The sequence below is a fragment of the Poecilia mexicana genome, unplaced genomic scaffold, assembly GCF_051168715.1.
Source record: "Poecilia mexicana isolate PSO_F unplaced genomic scaffold, ASM5116871v1 scaffold_17, whole genome shotgun sequence".
Classification (NCBI taxonomy): Eukaryota; Metazoa; Chordata; class Actinopteri; order Cyprinodontiformes; family Poeciliidae; genus Poecilia; species Poecilia mexicana.
In genome coordinates this window covers 2821667-2834083 of record NW_028263386.1, presented here as the reverse complement: position 1 = coordinate 2834083, position 12417 = coordinate 2821667, and the positions used below count along the sequence as shown (strand labels likewise).

At 39.2% G+C, this 12417-nt stretch overlaps 1 protein-coding gene across 3 annotated transcripts in view; it reads right to left on the bottom strand.

Annotated features, from left to right (window-relative positions):
- Positions 1–2254: 2254 nt before the first annotated feature.
- larp4b (La ribonucleoprotein 4B) overlaps positions 2255–12417 on the bottom strand; it is a 42055-nt gene continuing 31892 nt past the window's right edge. For all 3 annotated transcript variants that reach the window (XM_015013860.2, XM_088014350.1, XM_015013859.2), the window contains 11 exons: positions 11884–11987; positions 11607–11717; positions 11086–11139; positions 9611–9826; positions 8790–8896; positions 8444–8707; positions 8105–8129; positions 7849–8019; positions 7152–7330; positions 6940–7066; positions 2255–6116 (listed from right to left, as the gene is read on the bottom strand). In XM_015013860.2, coding sequence (XP_014869346.2) covers positions 5787–6116; positions 6940–7066; positions 7152–7330; positions 7849–8019; positions 8105–8129; positions 8444–8707; positions 8790–8896; positions 9611–9826; positions 11086–11139; positions 11607–11717; positions 11884–11987 — 1688 coding nt within the window. In that variant the 3' untranslated portion in view covers positions 2255–5786. The remainder of the gene's footprint in view (positions 6117–6939; positions 7067–7151; positions 7331–7848; positions 8020–8104; positions 8130–8443; positions 8708–8789; positions 8897–9610; positions 9827–11085; positions 11140–11606; positions 11718–11883; positions 11988–12417) is intronic.

The following is a 12417-nucleotide window of genomic DNA, read 5'->3' as shown; positions in this document are numbered from 1 at the left end:
CCGGCTTTCAAAATAAGAGCGGCAAAATAAGTCAGACACTTGTAGCTCTTCTGATAAATCCCGAATTTCGGTTAAGTAGGAAAACCGTTTAAACAAGGACAAAAGTGTGATTTCTAAGCTTAAGTTATATCATTACATCATTAACTTTAGTTTTTGTGTGTGGATAAAACATTACAAACATCACTGTAGCGATTTAAAAAAAAAACTGTTAAATTAGTCAACTTTTAGCAAATGTAACAATATTTAGCAAAATATATTGCATTAAATAAAATAAGCACAAGTAATATTAAATATATAAAAAAATGAATGGATTATTTTTTCTTATTGACGTTTTTATTGCTAACAAATTCTTTATTTTGTCATTTTCTTCCTTATCCGATTATATAAAAGATGAAATTATGAAATAAGAATAAGAATAAGAATAAATAAATAAATCCGCTTCTTGTGCTTTTAGTTTGAGATTGAAATTACATTGCATTTCCTGTTTAGTTTCTTGTGAATTATTCCTAACTTTGTGTTACTTGCAGGTATAATTTGGAGGACTAGAGAGACTATGGACAGTATTAGATCTTGTATCTTTGTTTTCCCAGTTTAAGGGAAGAATATGTTCAGTGTGTTTTTGTGTTTCCAGGAAAAATGATGTGAAAAAATACACCTTATAAATGGATCGAAAAATGAGCCACCAGGGGGCGCCAGATGTCAATTTTTCTTTTTTCACGGTTTCAAAGTGTTTACAGTTTTCATCAAAAATATACAGATCTTTTAAAAATATTATTCATAAGATAATGGCCACATTACCTATGACATCAAAGACCACCTGAACTGTAGGTCTGTAGATCATTAAATAGAATACATGGAACAAATTAACATTTCTGACAACTTACTTCTAATTTACCATTTCTGCCACATTTATTTATTCATCACATACTAGAAATCAGTTGAAATCCTATTCCAAAAATACCTGAAAATAAAATGGGCTGATGTTTTGTCCTTGTTGCTTCCCAGTTTTGGATATTTATGAATAAACAGAAAAAGTAAAAGCAGAAACAAACTTCAGACAGTGTGGTTGTTGAAGTGAAAATAAACATCTTACCATTTAAAGTGGGTACCATGAAAGATGAAACTATTTGACCTGGTTCCGCAAAAACGCTAAGCTAATACTAAACTAATTTAAAACGTTTGGTCATTAACATTAATTTTGCTACTACTTTAATAAAGAAAATCTACAAATTAACAATAAATTGGACAAAACTGTTGTGTAAACACTGTTTTTGGTGCTATAACCAAAAGTTAGTATGCACAGTTGAAAGTATGTTTGCATAATTTACCATCAACTTTTCCTATCATAGTAGATATAATTTATCAGATCACTTATAATTTACATGCTACATCATTTACATCATTATCTGTCATTCGTGCGCTGTTTTGTTGTTTATTCTTGAACTAATATAGGGTTGGTTTGATTTAAACATAATTTAAAACCGGAAGAAAGTAAATCTGTCCTGAAAGGTTGCTGCCATCTGGTGGCGACTCGGAGTATTTCACACCAAACTGATTAATTTTTTCAGATAAATCAGAGAATATAAACAGTTAATCCAGTAAAGTGACGTTTTTCTAATTCAAAATCAGTGCATTTTAATTTTTCTTTTTATATATATTATCCTTATTAATAAATTGTCACTTGAACTAAACATCCCCAAATTTTGAGGGAGTTGGGGAAAAGGCGTTTACAATAATCTGAGTTCAGAGTGAATATTTTTATTTTTTTCTTCTACTTGACATGATTAAAAAGATATATTCTCATGTTGTTACAAATTGATATTTGGTATTATTTACAATTTTCTATTTTTCTATCTAAATAAATTTGAAAACTGTATGTTTATTTAAATTAGGCAAACCTCGTATTTAAAACAAAAAAAATATTGAACTAAATTGACATTTAGCTCAAAGTATCTTTGTGTTAGAATGGCCTAGTCAAAGTCCATACTTGAAAATTAATTCTCCATTCAATCTTAATTCATTTTTTTAAAGAACAGAATAAAATTTCAGAGATTTACTCCAAAACAATCCAATGGGGTTGAATACTGATGCAAGCCGCACCTTTCAGCTTTTTATTCATTAAAAACGTTAAAAACTGCGATTTTTATTCCTTCCACCTTACTATTCGCTATGTGGCTTCTTATTTTCAGAGCAAATCAGATTTTTTCAAAAAGGCAAAATCATCAAGAAAACCAGTTCTGCAGAGAAGACGACATTGGCTCTTCAACAGTGCCTAAATCTTTATTTTTCAGTAAGCTACATTTTTTTTCTCCAAATTAGACAGTTTTACATCATGACACAAGAGTAACTTAAATTATCTAGAGCCGACATGTACGCTTGATTCCAGTCTCAATGGAAGAAAAACAAAAAAAAACACAAACCCCAGAAAATAACAGAACGAAAAGAAAGAAGCCCTCTTTGCTGCGACCTTTGACCCGCTGGGGTAACAGTCCGAGCCCCCGATTGTCCACAGCTGTTAGCTCAGGAAGAGTTAATGAGTTAGACCACAGTGAGCCGATTAAGCAGTCCAATGTCACGTCTTTGATAAAGTCAGATATGCAACCAGAGAGCGAGAGAGAAACCCAACCGAAGAATGGCACTGTGAGATGAGAAGATCGATATGAAGCTTTTCTTTTCTTCCAGGTCCAGAGTTTTTTTTTTCCTCATTAGTTCGGATTCCTCTGGTTTTGTTCTCCGATACATGCAACCAGACGCTCTTCAGCTCGTCAACATAATCATCATGAGACGTTTTCAGCTCAGTCAGGAAATGAACAGCAGGCCTGTGTGATGGCACCGGTGAAGAAAAAGCAAAAAAACAAAAACAAACTAGTCATTGATTCCAGTTGAGCCTTGAAACCTGAAAATTAAATCTTTTGTACATTTATGAGGAGAATGTTTTTCTCTGTGTCGCACAAAAGTTTTTATCCTTCAGCAAATCAGAACCCAAGAACTTCTGAATCGACTCTGTAGCACCACCTGCTGTACAAACAGATGGCATGAACAATTTAAACAAACATAAAAATTTGATTTGGGGATCAAGTGTCACTCTTTAAAAGCCAAGAGTTGGGTTTCTCTTTCACCAGATTCAAATTTTCTGTTTTTCCCGTAACGTTCCCGACAGCTTCAGGGAAAATTTCAGGATGGGAAAATATGAAAAAAGAGATCCAGATGAATCAACTCTGCTAATGCTTTCAAACTGTATCTTATTAATGTTTTAAACAATTAAATGATTATTATCCATCTTTTCCATGAAGCTTCCAACACATTTTTTGTCTTACTTCCAAGCAAATTGTATATTTCAGATATTTTCTGCACCTAAAACTCATTCTTTAAGGACGGCGAACCTACCAACACATAGAAAAAGCAGTCAGTTGTCTTAGTGTTCAGATGCCATAATGCTTTTTTCTTCTAAATTAAATCTAATTATATGGGGTTAGGCAGATTCTGCATTAGTGGCTCCAGTTGATGTGTAAAAAAAAGATAAATATGTAGTGCTTTTTTTTTGTTGGAGATTTTTTTTTTTTATGTTAAAAACGGCAAAAATCTGAAGCTGAATGCGGTGAAAGAGAAGCCGGCTTGACAGGAGGAGGAAGAAGAGGGCAAAGGTAACAAAGATGGAATGCCAGACGACAAAAACCCAACGAAAAACAAAACATTTCAGCAGAAATAAAACTCTGCAAACTAATTATTAAAAAAAAGAATTATTTTCCAAAAGCACAACACCACTTTTGTTTGTTTTGTGGTTTTTTTTATATCCTACATCCAGCGACATTATAGTTAACAAGGATCAATATATTTTTATAATCATTTTAAGGTACCTCTTATAGTTTTCTGAGTATTTACAACTGTACAAGCAAAGCACATACTTCAAAGTGCACATTTTAATACAGTTTGGACTAGTTGCATTTTTACAAGGTTTAGAACATTTCCCCCCCAAAAAAAGAAACCAAACAAACAAACAACCTGGAACTAAAGTAAGAACAAAAATTTTTGTCTTTCGTACAATTTTTACAGAAATCAGTGAAAAGAAAAGTAAACGCTGCCAGATTTTCTGTCTAAAGTAAGACTAAATATTTTCCACGGCGTCGCTTCGTTAAGCTCGTTAACATCCGGGGGGGATTTTCTTTTTTCCTCTTGAGGAGAAATAAAAACTCGATGCTCGTCTTGTAGAAAAGTTAAGGCAAAGTTATTTTTCAAGTTTAAATAAAATTCAAGTTTTTCAAACACTGGATGGATTTTTATTTATTTTTTTTACGTTTTATGTGTACAGAGACTTCAACATGGATTCCCCCCAAATCTTCTCACTAAAAAAGAAAAAACAGCTCTGCTTTATAAATAACTGGATATGGAAACTTTGTCATTTTCCACCAATAAGGGAAAAAAAGAAATCAATCCATCCGAGTGCGTCTCAGTCCTTCAAAACAAAAACAGAAGAAAAAGTATCCAAATGAAAAGCAGCATAAAAACAAATGAAAAAGAAGGTTTTCCCTTTTCCAAACGGGCTCCGGTTTTCCTTTAGTGGGATTTTGTGTTGGAGGAAGACTTGATCGAGACGCGGTTCTTATTTCCGGATGGGAACGCGACAACAAAAATATTTACTTTCTCATGAAAATTTGAATTTTTTAAAGATTTTGCCAGAGTGGCTGCTACAGTAAACAAATCTAATGACTGAACATCACAAAAATTCCCTCTCTGTGCTTCAATTCCAGCTCCCTTTTGCAGAAAACCGGAGAGAAGAGGCCAGAAAAAAAATCAAACTGTGTGTGCTTAAGTTGATATTTAAGGAAGTTTTCCCACTCTAAGCGAATCGAATCCAGGAGAAACCGACCCAAAACCGAACCGACCTGCTTCTGCCTCTTCAACATGCAAGCCAACACAAATCTCTTCCGCTTCCCTGAAAATATTCCAGGTTCATTCCAGCTTTTCACACATTCTGGATTCACCATCCGCTAACCAGCGCTTCACGAACAACAACCGCCTCAACGGGAAAAAACAGATAATCCTGAAGAAGTCATCAGAACAACAACTGAATGCTGGGAATGCCGTCCGGAAAACTATCAAGACCAAATTCCCTCATGCTTCTCTTGTGTTAGTCAAAGGTTTGTGGATATAAACCGAGAAAAATCGCAGTAACTGACCCCAGGAATCTAGCACCGTCTTCCGAATATTCCGATTAATTGCAAACAGCTGAATGGTAGCTAGTGTTACAGTTTTCCCAGGTGGTTTTCCAACATCTCGGATCAAAACCAATGGATTTTTGACAGATTTCTCCCAGCTTTTTCCTGCAGAAAAGTTTGAATCAGAGACAGATGGCCGCCGTTACAGGCCAGACAAAGAGGAAAAAAGGGCGACACCTAGTGGCAGACAACTGCAACTGCCCATTGGAAAATAATGAAAGTTAGTGTAAATAAGTGGGAAATTTAACGATGATGAAATCCCAGAACGAAGTCCGTTTGGGCCGCGCCGCCATAATGGCAGACAGTTGCAAAGAAATGAGGGAAAATAAATGAAAATTATTTGAAAAATCAAATAAATAAACTAAAAAAAGAAGGAGAAGAAGCAGAAGAAAAAGAAGAGACGGTGCTCTACATGCACAGTAAAGTGCTTTATGTCTGCAAGCCCTGATCCAGAGAAGAAGGCGTCCTCTATGCTTGTTGCTGACTGGTGATACTGGGGGAGAAGTGGAGTAGCCCTGACTCGTTTCTTAGACTTCTATGGAGCGTAGTGGAGGAAGAGGAGGGCCCGCCTCACTGCGGCGATTTGGGCGGGGTGTGGTGGGCGTCTCTGCTGGAGGGTTTCCCTGGGTGGGGGGGCGGCGAGGCCCAGCGCCCCGCCGGCCTCCGACCCTCCTTCAGGGGCCGAGCCGCGGAGGCGGGCCCGGATTTGGAGGGCGGGTGGTAAGTCTCTCTGGGTTTGTGCTCCCCTGGCGGCGCGGAGGAGGCGTCGCTGCACTTCCTCTCCTCGCCTGTGGGGGCAACGCAGCTTGGCTTGGCTTCCTTTGAGGGGGCTGAATGCAGCGGCGTGGGGGCGTCCTTCGCTCGCTGGCAGATCTCGGCATAGGACGGCTTCCTCAGCTCCTGACGGCAGGAAAAAAGTTTCAGCAAATCAGATTTAGGACTTTTTAAAACATTTTTAAAGAGACATGGAATTAAATTTAAGACCAAAAAAACTTGGGGGCCAGAAAGTTGGATAGGAACTAGTTACATTTACTTCAGTAACTTTTTGGGAAAAAATGTACTCTTAGGAATATTTTTATTGTGCTGAACTTTTAGTTTAACTTGAGTAGTTTTCTTGAGTAAAAGGTTCTGGATTTTCTGCCCACTGAATGAAAAACATACATGTTTTAACCAAAAAATCACCGGACACAGACACACAGCTGCAGTTTATGTTAAAGCTTCATAAGCTTTTTATTGAAAGAAACTGATTTGGAAAATGTTTCTTTTGCTTCATTTTATTTTTATAGAAATTATTGTAATTTTAGTCCTTAAAATACCAAAATTTCCATTCAACTTAAGACCAAACAAACTATAAATGGTTTGAGACAGAACGCAACTAGAACTGTATGGCTTGGCAAATGAAGTTCTTTTATTTTTGTTTTCATTTTAACATCTTATTAAAATATTTTGTAGATAGCTATAAACTTTGTCCAAATTCTGTCGTAGTTTTGAACACAAGTCAAAGGGGGAAAAAACACACAAATATAAATATATCAAGTTTGATGATATCTGACTCTTAAAAAGTATCTTCGATTGATTGGTCAAGAGTGTGGCGTTTCCATGGATACCAAATACATTTAACTGAGGGGAGGTGGAGGAAAATCGTTAAAACCTGGGAACTTAACGAGTTTTAAAGGAGTCATAGAGGAGGAAGTAGTTAGTTTACGGGTTGGTGAGTACTGACCGTGGCGGCGCCGTTGACCTGCACTGATTTGCTGGCGGTGGACAGCGTGCCGGGAACGCGCTCCACCGATGGCAGCGCCTCCTTCGGCTTCGCCTCCGCCGCCTTCGTCTCCGCCGCCTTCACCTCGCTGGAAAACAGAAACAGGAAGCAGACAGTTTATAAAGTCTGGACTTCAGAATCGTCTCCGTTGTTTTCGTCGCTGCGGTTCTTACAGAGAGGCCGAGGGGGCGGGGCTTAGCGGCGTGCCGGGAGTCGACGTGGAGGTCGGGGGGGCGGTCGGGGCCGAGGGGGAGGGCTGGAAGCTGGGAGGCAGAGGGGAGGCGGAGGACCGGAGAGGTTCTTTGGGACCGGCTGGAGGAACAGCGCCGCCGCTGGGGTCTGGATTCACAGTCTGGAAAAGGAAGAAGGAGGAGGAGAAGAAGATGAAGATCTGGTTAAAGGAAAAGTTCCTGGAAAATATCAGAGTCTATAAGAAACCTTCAGGCTCCGCGGTTCACCATGTTTACGATTTTTCAGGTCAAAAACTGGATCAGAGATCAGGGTTCCGACATTTCTCTCATAAAAAAAACTCCAGATTGGATTTTCCCTCATTTGACTTTCCACAGCTGAACTAAAGTTTCCAGTTCAGTCTATAGAATATATTTCTAGATCGAGATTTAAATATTCTAGAAACAGCAGAAACGGGAAGGAAAAAAGAGGATACAAGGAAGGATAAAAAAAAGAAGGATGGATGGGAGGAAGGCAATAAGGAAAGAAGTAAATAGTGAAGGAAGGAAGGAAAAAGGAGAGAAAACAATTAAGGAATAAAAAATCTGAAACCAGATTCCAAACTTTTCCAGGGTTTTAAGTAGTGAACCCGTTAATCAGGATAAAACCCGACAGAACCCCGTTAGCAGGTCCGGTTCTCACCCGCTCCTTGGTGGGTCCCAGCACCACGCTGCTCGCCAGCCGGCTGTCGAACGCCTCGTCCGCCTTCAGCTGCCCAGCGGCGCCCGGGAGCGGCGGGAAGCTGGACAGGCCGAGCTCGAAGCTGGGAGACGGGGGCTTGGGAGGCGGCGGCGGCGACTGGGGCGTCGCTCTCTGCACAGAGACGGACAGAACCTCAGAACCGGAGACATCGACGTCAGAACCTTTCTGATGGACGGCAGGAAGGAGGAGCACTTACCGTAAACTTTTCATCCCTCTTTTTCCTAGAAGAAGAAAGAGTTTTCCTTTAACAAAGAGAATTTACAAAACTCCACTTTTATCTGAGAACTTCACCTCTGATCACGGCTGGGCGATTAATCATTTGATCAATTATTCAAATTTTATCAATTTATCAAATTTTACAGATTAACCAAATCGAGCTTAATCAAATTTTTTGAAAATAAGCCAGTTTTACCAATGAATAAAATCTTAGCGATGAGTTAAATTTCATTGGTTAACCACATTTTTAGTTTTTAAAAATGTAATTTTTGAAATAAACAAGCACACGTCACCCTGGCCTGCAGAACCACAGACTTACCTTCCCCGGCCGACTCCGAGGGAATAATCTGGGATTAGCGGTTCGGTGACGCGGCCGGTGCCGGCGGCGTCGCGGCGGGGAAAGGCGGCGGTGGAGGGCAGCCTGGTTCTGGGCTGGCTGGAGGGGAGCCGGGCCGGCGGGCTGCTGCGGACCCCGTTCAGCCTCTCGCTGGCGAAGCCGGGGAAGAGGCTGGGGCTGTCCAGGAGGCCGGAGCTGCGGTCCGCCGTGGGGATGCTCGACCTCAGGTGGGGTTTGCTGTGATTCCTGAGCAGAAAACATCAAGTTGAAGGTGATGATTGGACAGTTCTGGTTCTGAAAACGTTTTTGGCGGCAGAGACGGACCAACCTGTTCCTGGGGGAGAAGTGTCTGATGGTGAGCGGCGACGTTGCTGGTTTGAAGCTGTGTGACGTGGTGAATCCGTTGATGAACTGGTTGTTGTGAAAGGGGGTGACCTGGAAGATTCATTCCTTCATCAGCTTCATGAACAGGAAGTGAACTGTGTTAAAGCTGCAGCTAACAACTACCTTTAGTAATTGATTAATCGATTGTTCTGAAGATTAACTGATTATTATGATGATTAATCGGTTAAAAATGGTCAAATTCTGCAGTTTTTTCATTTAACCAGCTAAGAGCTGAAACAATTAGTTGCGGTGAATTTATTGTTGAAATTACAGTCAACTAATTTAATGACTGATTCATCTTTAACTGGAGAATACAGACTCAAAAAACGCCATTTGCTGAAAGAACAACACAATCAGAGCAGAAATTAAGCCAAAGATTTTCCATTTAAGATAAAATAAATTTTTTTACAGGCAAATGTTTTATTTTGTTTTAAATGATTTTTATGTTTTGAACTGTTCTGGCTTACTTACTCCTCTGACAATTAGCTTTTGTTGAGTCTGTATACTCCAGTTAACGATTAATCAGTTACTAAATTAGTTGACAATTATTTCAATAATCAACAAATCATGATTAATTTTATTAATCCAGAACTGGATGGAGTCATTTCTGAACTTTTGAGCAGAAAAATTCACACCATTTGTAACAAATCAAACCATAAAAGCTGAATTATTCTGACTGGAATGATGGTTTTCCCCTCAGATTGGTCCAGATTTTACTCCAGTTAGCCGCTTTAAGCCCGTGGTGTGCAAGCCCGGTGTGCGTACCAGCGCTGGGTCGATGAAGCTGTGCGTGGTGGACCAGGCCTGCGGCGTGATGAGGCTGTAGAGAGGGAACTGCTGCTGCGGGCTGTAAACAGGCGGGATGTAGTAGGACGTGTAGCGCTGCTGCTGCTGCTGGGCGTAGGGGTTCACCTCCACGGGCCGGTAACCGTTCTTTGGCATGAAAGTGTTGATAGCGATTGCCTTCGCCTTTATCCTCGCCTGGCAGGGAGAAAAGTCTTAGATTTAGGTAACAGGGAATATCAGTAATCACAATGAAAGTTGATTTTTGAGCTGAATTTGACCACCTTGAATTGATTGTAACTAAACGGTAATTTATATCTGTATCTATTGAGCTTAAAGGTGATTGGAATGAATCAGGTTTCACTTTTGTTGAGAAATATAACCACAATAAAATTCAGCTTCAGAGAAGTTTCTATTTCATATTTTTATAACATATAATAAACTGTTTCCCTTAAAAAGAAAACAGGCCTTTACTGAACAACGCAAGCGCATTTTTGTGGATACGTTTTCATCTTAAACTCAGTTGTGAAAAGTGTTTTCCTCCTTGGTGGTTTTATATTTTTCTGCATGTTTGTGACACTTCACTGCAAAAACACAAAACCTTACCAAGTACTTTTAATCTGGTTTTTAGTGCAAATATCCTAGTACACTTGAAATAAGATAAAATCAACTTACAAATAACTATTCAGCAAGATACACAAGCTTGTTTTAAGCCAATAATTCTTTAATATTGATGAACAAGTTCTACTGGCAGATTATTTCACTTATAAGACATTTTCCCATAAGTGAAATAATCTGCCAATGGAACTGGCACTTTTTCATCAATATAAAAGAATTGTTGACTTACGACAAGCTCTATATCTTTTTGTAATGTTCAGCGTTTTAGAAAATTAAGACAATTTAAATATTAGTCAACTTGACAGATAAATATTGAATTGTGAAAAAACATGCAAAAAACAGGAAATGAAAAAGGAGACAGACTATTCCACACCACTGCATGTGGACAAATTTAAATCATATTTCATAAACCGCTGAAGATGTGTGGAGAAAAATTTCTTAAAAATCTGTTTAGATCAACTGAAAATAGCAGTTCAAGCACTCCTATGTGCAGTGATTTCTCCTAACAGCATCTCTGGTTATTAAATATGGATGTTTACTCTGCTGCAAACATGCTGCATGAAAAGTTGATGAAGATCTAAAACAGATGTTAGCTTTTATAAATCAAAGGATTTATTGAAGCCAGTCAGCTCACTGCTCAGTGGAGATGAGTTTATTTCTCAATAAACAGAACTAATTAATTATATAAACAGGACTGACATCGAGGCATCCTTTTAAATAAAAACAACAGAAAGGCTCTAAAAGACTGAGTTCTGGTTCCACAATTAAAAACATGAAGTAATGAGTGAAAAACAGAGAGGTGATAACAGCTTAGAGGCTGTAAATGGCTGGTTAGATACCTTAATTGGCTTCCCTTGGAAGGTCTTCACTTCTTCACGAAGATACTGATATGCCTTTGGAGAAAAAATGATGGAATAAGAAAATAAATCAGTTTCAGGTCTTTAAAATACGGGGTTCTTAAAAAGGTCAAAATAAATCACTTCTGAAACTCTTTTCTGGTTGGTTTAAACAAAATAATACTAAAGTTAAATGTGAAATATTTGAGTGAAAGAGAATCACAGAGAGAGAGAGAGAGAGAGCGAGAGAGAGCGAGAGCGAGAGCAAAAGAGAGAGAGAGTGAGAGAGCAAAAGAGAGAGAGAGAGAGAGAGAGAGAGAGAGAGAGAGAGAGAGAGAGAGAGAGAGCGAGAGCGAGAGCAAAAGAGAGAGAGAGTGAGAGAGCAAAAGAGAGAGAGAGAGAGAGAGAGAGAGAGAGAGAGAGAGAGAGAGAGAGAGAGAGAGAGAGAGGGCTGGTTGTATCCTCAGTTTTTCTTCTCAGGACTTTATCGATCTGACTCGGGTTGGAGAGGAAACGTCGGTTACCTGCTGTGCATCTGCTTCTGACTCGAAGGTGATGAACCAGTTGTCGTTGTAGGCAAATTCACAGTTGATAAACTTGGGTAAGTTGTTCCCTTTGAAAAGGGCTTCCACCTCCTGGAGAAACAGCGAGGGAACGTTATTCACGCCGAGGAGAACCAAAACAGAAAAACACAGTGATCCAGACTAAAAACAATCAAGATCATTGTACACAGATGGAAAGAGATCAGTGTGAATAATGAAAATATCCCATCAGGCTGTGTTTAATCTGGCCGACACTGACCTCTATAGGCGTGCTCTCTGGAACCTCTCGGAGGATCACGATGCAGCGGTTCTGATTGGGTCGCACCTTCTCCCCCTTCTCGTCCACCTGGACCAATGGCAACGCTGCAGGATGACAAAGAAGTTTATAAAAAAGTCAACCAGTAGACATTTTTAAATCCTCTGATGCTTTGGACTAAATGGCCTGTAGCAACAAAGTCTCTGGTTTGAATCTCAAATCTTTTCTGAGTAACTTGCATGTTCTGGTTCTCCACCTTCCTCAGTCTGATGCTTTTATCATCCAGTTTTTGTGCAAATCTATAGCAAACTTTCAGTAAAAATGGACAAACACTGGCTGAAAGTGATGCTATAACTCCCACCTGCAGGTGGCAGTATTTCTTCTACGACTCCACTGTCTGAGCCTTGAAGTAAAGTTACAGCTCATGATTGATATGGCCAGACAAAAAGCCACATTTGCTGCAGAAATATCACAAACTTTCTTGCAAATATTTCTGAAGTAGTGCCACAAAATCAGACAGATTGATTATAAAGAGAA